This window comes from Limulus polyphemus, unplaced genomic scaffold, assembly GCF_000517525.1.
Source record: "Limulus polyphemus unplaced genomic scaffold, Limulus_polyphemus-2.1.2 Scaffold466, whole genome shotgun sequence".
In the NCBI taxonomy this organism is placed as follows: Eukaryota; Metazoa; Arthropoda; class Merostomata; order Xiphosura; family Limulidae; genus Limulus; species Limulus polyphemus.
Window position 1 is genome coordinate 499506 of NW_013666076.1, and position 8857 is coordinate 508362.

Here is an 8857-nt window from a genome sequence, read left to right on the forward strand (position 1 = left end):
AATAAACCAGTTTTATTTAAGAAAGGACTTGTGTCGCTAAAGTTTAGTCGGAAAGAATTTACTGAAAATTAACTAACGAACGGAGACGTAACAGTATATTACTATTTAACAAACCTGCTTAATTCAACTACACAAAAGAAACAACGCTTTTCACGTACACTTGTATGAACCCTTCCAGACTTAATGTGTTTAGAACGTTTTTAATATATTCGTTGTGACCATATGAACTTGGAAGAGGGGCTGAAATGCCGTTGGCAACCCAAACTAATTCCGTCCATTAATCTCATTGTCCACCACTATCACCACCACCCCAGTTAAGAAAAGCTGGAACCGAGACTGTTAGGTTTGTACTGAATAAGTTTTATACGATGACCACTTGTGAAATCACACGGGAAAATGTGGTACAGTTTACTTTATTCGAACTTTTATTGATTTTCTCTATAACGCTGACGTGAAAAATATGATAATTGTAGCTTTTTTTAAATATAGGGGACAAAATTAATGACAAAAACTATGCGTATATGTTTTGCGAGTGTTAATAAAAGTGACATTTATTGTCTTACAAGTAAAATAATAACAAATCGAGCTATCGTCATGGAACTGCCTCTCAAAAGGATCCTGACAACACCAAGCCGAACATCGCTATCTGCATTGTATGCAGTTCTAGGGAACATTTACAACATTACGTCTTGTATGATCCAGGTTACCCGTTGATGAGGTAGACGTGAAACCCGTTGCCTGAAGCTGGTCGTAAATGTGTTCTAAACTGTTGAGGTCCAGAGAAAAACAGTGACCGGTCCGTTTTCACAGTAGTGCCCTGTCCAAAGTAGGCAGTGCACGGTGAAGAGGGACATTATCGACTATCAAAATGAAATTAAGTAAAAAAACCCAGCATAAGGTCCGAAAATGGCTTCCAGGATATCGTCTTGTAGCTATAAACATGTAAAAAACTACTGTTAACAATGTATAGATGCGTAGGTCCATAGGAGAAGATGCCTCCCCATGCCATCAAAGAACCACCCCGAAACTTGTGATGTTCAGCTATCATTCAGTAGGCCTAGCGTCCTCCAGATTCTGTATTGATGTCTGTGAAGACCGTCATTTTTCATAGATGATAAATTTTCACCTTTAAACATAATATTGGGAACTTTCTAATGCAGAAGTTATACGTATACGTTAACAGAATTAAACACATTATGGCTTACCAATTTGCTACACGTTCAGATTCATCGAGTTTAATCATTAGTTCATAACTTCTATCAGATTCCATCTTCAGTATAGAATTCCGAAACGTTTATCCATGTCCCTTTTTTGTAATAGAAGATTTGGAAAACACTTCCAGATAACAATAAGTATGGTTTCGTTTGTTTGGAAGTTCGCGCAAAGCTACACGAGGGCTAGCTGTGCTAGTCGTCCCTAATTTAGCAGTGAAAGACTAGAGGGAAGGCAGCTATTCATCATCACCCACCGCCAACTCTTGGGTTACTCTTTCACTAACAAATAGTAGGATTGGCCGTCACATTATAACACCCCCACGGCTGAAAGGGCGAGCACAAAAAATCTTAACAGTGCAACGTTTTTATTATTACTTCAGTTAGATTTTTTACACTGGACTGAAAAAGTAGGAAATTATAAGTGAAACTTTTTTAAATATACGGACTTTTGGGTTAGGTTCGCAGTGGTATTATTTGCTGTTCCTGCTTTCGACTGTTCTAAATTACGGTCAGAGAAAAGAGGGGGCACTGGCCACCCTTCCCACGACAGCCTATCCGCGACTGGTATTAAAACGAGTTTTTAGCAGTAATTTAATCTGTGTTTACAATTATGGCGATATTTTTACAAACAGACTTTATTTCCATGTATATGTAGTTAACAGGTGTGAATATTTCTCCTTAGAGACAATATTGATTAAGAGCAAAATTCAAGTTTATGAAATATAGGAGAATAGTCACTTCTATGGTTCCCTCAAGATTTAGAATTAATGACAAAAACTTGTTACATCCATACAGACTTGGAGAAACTGATCGCTGCACCTAGGGTGAAATCTCCATGTGTGGATGAGGAATGACGTTTCATCCTTGTACATGTGATGAAATGGGAGTACAAAAACACATCACAGTAATAACGGGGTTCGGCGGTAAGTCTGGGGGGTGGGGGGGGGGGCTTTACAACATTTATAATCGATTTTCGATACCAGAGATAGGCAAAGCACAGATAGCCCCATTATGTAATTTTGCGCTTAACAACAAAAGAAACAAACAATAATATTGAAAATAAAAAGTGGTTGAACCAACATACATACCGGACATGCATAATAGTTGTGTATTTTGTTGTTGTTGTTTTTTTGGGGGGTGAGGGGGCTAAAGATGAATATACTAACTGTAAGAAGACTTTTGTATATAATAAAGCAAGGAATTCATAGGTCACTTTTACTTGAACGAGGACATTCCACTGGACAAATTAATGGCATTGTTTTTTATTGTTTATATTCATGTATGGAACTTTGTTATTTCTGAAATACTGTTAGATCAGACGATTTGACAATTTGAGGAAGATATCGTCTAGTCTGATTAAGCTGTGGCCTTAGTCTGTTAATACTTTTAGGAAGAGACTATGTGCATCGCAGACCGTAATTAAACGTATTGCATTAATTTGTATTAAGTAACACTCGCGTAATGTAGGCCAATGGTTATCATGCCAGATCATGGATCTTCACATTTTTATTAGAGTCTTTTAATTATTTTAATATTTTTATCACCCCAAATCTTCAGAAAAACTGTTGTGTTTGTAGATCATTTGTAACTTGGTTTATGATTTATTCATAATTTTCGATCCATACTACTATATTGATGTTACATTATTATTTCGTTGGGCGGGTTTTTTAAATTTATTTGGTGAAAATAATGCGAATTCCAGTCTACGTAATAATATGTTTTTCTTCTTAGTATTTGCTATAGTCTATTACTTGAACAAAGTTGTAGGTTTGAGATCACACATAAATAAAGTTTTCATTTTCAACAGAAATTTACTTACTAGTGGTACTACGAGTAAAGTAAATATAAACTTATTCGTGTAATTTCACGGCTAATCGATCGTGTAAGTGAATATATGCGATAACTAACACTGACCTGAATACTTCACTACTCCTCGAAATTATACTGTATCCTTGTTTCTAGATATTTAGCAAAGTATTTTGATCATTAACAATTACGAACATTCTAGGTATTCTAGGACTACTTTTATAAACTTTCGTGTGTTAGCAGCTCCCTCTAGCAAATAGCTGAATTAAAACATCTAAAATATAGCTAACAACAGTATTATTCTCATTGTAGAAAGGTGCAGATGTTTTCAAGCCTCTCTCTCACACACACAACCTGCTAGAGCTGTTGACGACTTTATACATGGCTGATTGTTTCAACAGGTACATAAATGTTTCTTGCCTCTCTAACGTTCACTGTATATTCAGAAACTCGTTTTAAAGTTGGGGAAAATTCTCTAAATGTATTACATCCTGCTACATGTGTAGAAAACTTAGCCATGAATGTTTCACGACGTTCTCATCTTCCTTCCATTGTTTTTTAAATAGGAATACTTTCCTCAACTGCCAGTAGACCAGCAAGTCAGAAAAAAACAAGAGCAATCAGGGAGATTGCATACCCTCGCCCCGCCGCTCCTTTATGAGATTGCATGCGTTTATATTGGATAACGTAAAATTCCACCCCCGAAAACCCAGAAAATCCTTCTCAGATCCAGAATTATCAACGTTCCGGATGATCTTTTGTAGTTTGATGCGGAGTCTCAACCTTAATGTGCCCATGAAATTCGGTACAAATCTGATCACACTTTACAGAGTTATTAACCCAAAACCATGAAAATGCCCTATCTCTCCATTATATAAAAAATGCTTGAAAGTGATTCAGAATCTGGATCCGGACTATATTTGGGGAGGAATGTCCCATACTGACTTCCCATCTTGTATGAAGTTTTCGTGTACATCGGTCAATTAGTTTCGAGATATGCACGCGGAAACATAGCACCCCCCTTCCCCCACACACCCAATTGCAATGCGACGGTAAAAGCGGCTCTTTCTCTAGTACTAAGAGATGAAAGAAAGCATTTTGTAGTAAATATTACGCGAACTTTATAGAAAAACCCACAGGCAATAAACTTCTTATGTACATGACAAAGCAAATTACATGTTTTTCGTGTAGTATTTTCCCTGTAACCAATGGTTGGAATAGTACTCATAGTACTTGGTACAAAGAGTGGAAGAAAGCAAGCTTTTAAGACCCTTCTACCTTGATTGAAGCCTAAACCTTGAGAGTGACCTCACATATTATATTTCAGGTAAAAGCACGTTTTAATGGGGGGGGGGGGGTTCTTCACGTTTCAGAGAAAAATGAAAAATGATGAAGTAACTAAATATGTTATAAACTTTCTGGTGATACTAACATGCTCAATATCTTATCCTTAGAATTACTAATAATTAATTTTAATAATTGGTGAATATGACCTTTGATTATCCTTAGCCTTGATGAATTTAATAACTAAACTCCTTTTTTGCAGTATTCTTAACTTTCATATTCGTTGTCAGCTTGTAATTTACATATATTAAAATTGATCTGTAGTTCCGAGTAATTCTAACATTTCATAGAATTCTACAAAAAATAGGCCAATAAATATTTTGTAATTTTTAACTCTAATAATGCACCGTACAAGTTGGATACCAGAATTACTGTAATCTTGAAAATATCAATGGTGACATCATGCACTGTACAAGTTGTGTACCAAAGTTACCGTAGTTATAAAAATATTAGTGTTGATATCCACCAGTAACAACATAAACAAGATAATAGACAATACACAGAAGAACCCTTTTTAATTCAAACTCAAAAGATTATGACTACTCGAGACAATAATAATATTTACAAGAAATGGTTTTCTAAATTTGACTTCATAATCAGTACTTTATCATGGGTTTTGCTTAGGGTTATCAGACGTCCCAGTAAAACCAGTATGGTCGAGTTTTTAGCCGCGTTTTGTTGTTGTTGTTGTTCTTATCAGAAGCAATAAAACTATTAAACTGCTCCAGTTTCTATGTATCTCAGTGTGGGTTTGATATGTCATTATACACGACTCCTTTAAATTTTATTTGGAAAATCACCTGACAGAGACGGGTGACACGGTACAGCCCACCTTCTCCTACATTTTCTAAACCAAACCTGTCATTGGGGATTTTCAAGAATTGAGATTTGAAGACCAGCTCAACCACAAAAAAAAAAAAAAAAGAAAAGAAAAAGAAGACGAAAAAGCAACAATTTTCTTTTGAGTAGATTCAAGAAAACTTAGGCGTGTTTTTATTTTATTCTATTTATTATAATTCTTAATTATATAAGCTTTTAACACATTTTGCTTGTCTATGGTTTTGAAGCGTGATGCAATAATCATCGGATTCTTCAGAAAGTGGTAATAAGTGTTTTAATATGTCTCCGCAAAGAGACATACTGTTTTTTTCTATTGTTTCTTCTTCTTCCAAGCACTTTTCATTCCTTCATTTCTCAACTGATTGACGTGAAAGTTGGTAGAGTTGTACCGTGTTCCAACATGCACACACACCGTTTTGATTTTTCTGATTTAGGCCTTTTTGAGGATTTTATGGAGTCAAAAGTCAAACAACCCAAAAATGTATATTTTGGGCTCCTGTGCAAGTCATATTTTCAGTAATCAAGGTTAAGATTGTCACAAATATACATTTTCTTGCGCCCAATATATTGACATACAAAAAGTTGGATTTTCCTATTTTCAGTCTTTTAGGGGGGGGGGTGTCAGAGCTTACAAAGAAGCATAATTTGGGGGTTTAGTCAATCACTCGGTCATATTGTGGCAAATTTACATGGGATTTGGTACAAAGATACTTTTCCATAGGCCCCACACACTGACAAAAAATGTTGATCTTGCTCGTTTTTAGTAATTATAGGAGGGTCAAAATGCCACAAAAAGCATAATTTTAGGGGTTTTTTTTACGTATTTTTTCCAAAGCTACCTGTAATTTAGATATAACGTTTATTTCTCGGTAATTTTCATTACTTATTTATAAAATTCAAAGACATGCTAGAAAAAAAAAGTGTTTGAGAATAAAGTAGGTATTGAATCAACTAGGTATTTATGATAAAGTAGGTATTGAATCAACTAGGTATTTACAATAAAGTAGGTATTGAATAAACTAGGTATTTACAATAAAGTAGGTATTGAATAAACTAGGTATTTATGATAAAGTAGGTATTGAATCAACTAGGTATTTATGATAAAGTAGGTATTGAATCAACTAGGTATTTACAATAAAGTAGGTATTGAATCAACTAGGTATTTATGATAAAGTAGGTATTGAATCAACTAGGTATTTATGATAAAGTAGGTATTGAATCAACTAGGTATTTATGATAAAGTAGGTATTGAATCAACCAGGTATTTATGATAAAGTAGGTATTAAATCAAATAGGTATTTATGATAAAGTAGGTATTGAATCAACTAGGTATTTACAATAAAGTAGGTATTGAATCAACTAGGTATTTATGATAAAGTAGGTATTGAATCAACTAGGTATTTACAATAAAGTAGGTATTGAATCAACTAGGTATTTATGATAAAGTAGGTATTGAATCAACTAGGTATTTACAATAAAGTAGGTATTGAATCAACCAGGTATTTATGATAAAGTAGGTATTGAATCAACCAGGTATTTATGATAAAGTAGGTATTGAATCAACTAGGTATTTATGATAAAGTAGGTATTGAATCAACTAGGTATTTATGATAAAGTAGGTATTGAATCAACCAGGTATTTATGATAAAGTAGGTATTAAATCAAATAGGTATTTGCGATTATAAGAAATAAGCAACAAACAAAAAGGCCCGGCATGGCCAGGTGGTTAGGGAGCTCGACTCGCAATCTGAGGGTCGCAGGTTCGAATCCACGTCCCACCAAACATGCTCGCCCTTTCAGGTGTGGGGGCGCTATAATATGACGGTCAGTCCCACTATTCGTTGGTAATAGAGAAGCCTAAGAGTTGGCGGTGTCTAGTCTTACATTAGAGACGGCTAGCGCAGATAGCCCTAGTGTAGCTTTGCGTGAAATTCAAAAACAGTAGGTAATAAAATTAGCCGTCATTCAGTGCATAATATATAACTTTGAGGTACATTTAAGTTTTTAATTATTCCATGGTTAAAGTTTATTTTTAATATTGGCATTAGCTATGTAACACTAATTAATCTTTATCGATATTCATTGTGATGATGAATTTTAAAACATACACTAAATAGTTTTATTGGCTCGTTCCACATACTTTTCTATTTCTGATATCTTTATATACAAAACTAAACGTTTTCAGCTTATAAATGATAAATATTTGTAATTATTTTACCTAAAGTTCTTGTAATCAACATGTGTTCGATATTATGACAACCAACAACGTATTCCATCTCTACTGGATGGTTATTAAGTTGAAGTATTCAACATTCTTTCAACATTTTCCAACAACGTTCAGCTTATTCATATATCACTGTCATATATTTTAGCATTTCATATTTTGTCCTATTATTAAGCTTTATTTGAAATTTTTTTGAAAACTCGCTAGCATTATTTATTGTTTAAACTATATATCCCCAATAACTTGTACTTATTGTTTGAAAACAGGTTAGGTGTTTGCTTTTCGTGAACAAAAAAAACCTACTGTTTTTTTCTTTCCCTGCTGCATTCGGGCCGTTCCTAAAAGTGAGGTAGCGCTCGTATCTCTAAATGTATAGAGGCCAAATTCCCACGATGTATACTACAGCCTACAGGTCAAAACATAAACATGATTTTACCACCGTTTAGCTGTTGGTGCGATATACAGAAACCCATCATTGTAGGATGATATTATTAGTACGTTGAGCGTGACAATTATCTGATACCTTGAATATGCACGTGATCAGTAAAGAATTTTCCATGATTAGATTTCCCCTAAGAGTGACTACAGGGATTTCAAGTACTAATATATATATATATATAGCATGAACTCATGAAAACAGTAATAATATGACGAACACTGTTAGGTATTAATCACTTACGAAACGAGGAATAAGATAATTCCAAACCACAGCAATTAAACTAAAAACGCATTGGTTGTAAAATCTGACGAACAATAACACGTATTTGAGATTTCTCACATTAGACGTTAGGGGAGCAATAAATCCCAAAATGCTTACACTATTGAATGATACTAAGAAGTCACAAAATAAGGTAAACCTTCCTTCGGTATGGGTGAATTGAATGCTAGATGTCTCCTACTCCAGCCTATAGACTTTCTCCTACCACGATGATTCACACTCTTCTATGCGCAAGTAATTGATTTCTAGCATGTGTTGATTTGAATGCGAGCGGGTTTGACATTGCGCGTTTTGCGTGAGACGATAGATTTAACCAGTAGTGATTCAATAACAGAACAACTTAATGGCAGATGTTGACCAGTGCAGATTCAATCAGTAATGATTCAGTAAGAGAACAAATTAATGGCAGGTGTTGACCAGTGCAGATTTAACCAGGAATGATTCAATAAGAGAACAACTTAATGACAGGTGTTGACCAGTGTAGATTTAACCAGTAAAGAATCAATAAGAGAACAACTTAATGGCAGGTGTTGACCAGTGCAGATTCAATCAGTAATGATTCAGTAAGAGAACAAATTAATGGCAGGTGTTGACCAGTGCAGATTTAACCAGGAATGATTCAATAAGAGAACAACTTAATGGCAGGTGTTGACCAGTGTAGGCTCAATCAGTAATGATTCAGTAAGAGAACAAATTAATGGCAGGTGTTGA

General features: G+C 34.7%; 1 protein-coding gene across 1 annotated transcript in view; it reads left to right on the top strand.

The window, feature by feature from the left end:
* LOC106458455 (PDZ domain-containing protein GIPC1-like) overlaps positions 1-8857 on the top strand; it is a 42148-nt gene that overhangs the window by 10394 nt on the left and 22897 nt on the right. Inside the window, exon 2 of the mRNA XM_022384662.1 lies at positions 3333-3421. Within this exon, the coding sequence (XP_022240370.1) occupies positions 3333-3421 (89 nt within the window). The remainder of the gene's footprint in view (positions 1-3332; positions 3422-8857) is intronic.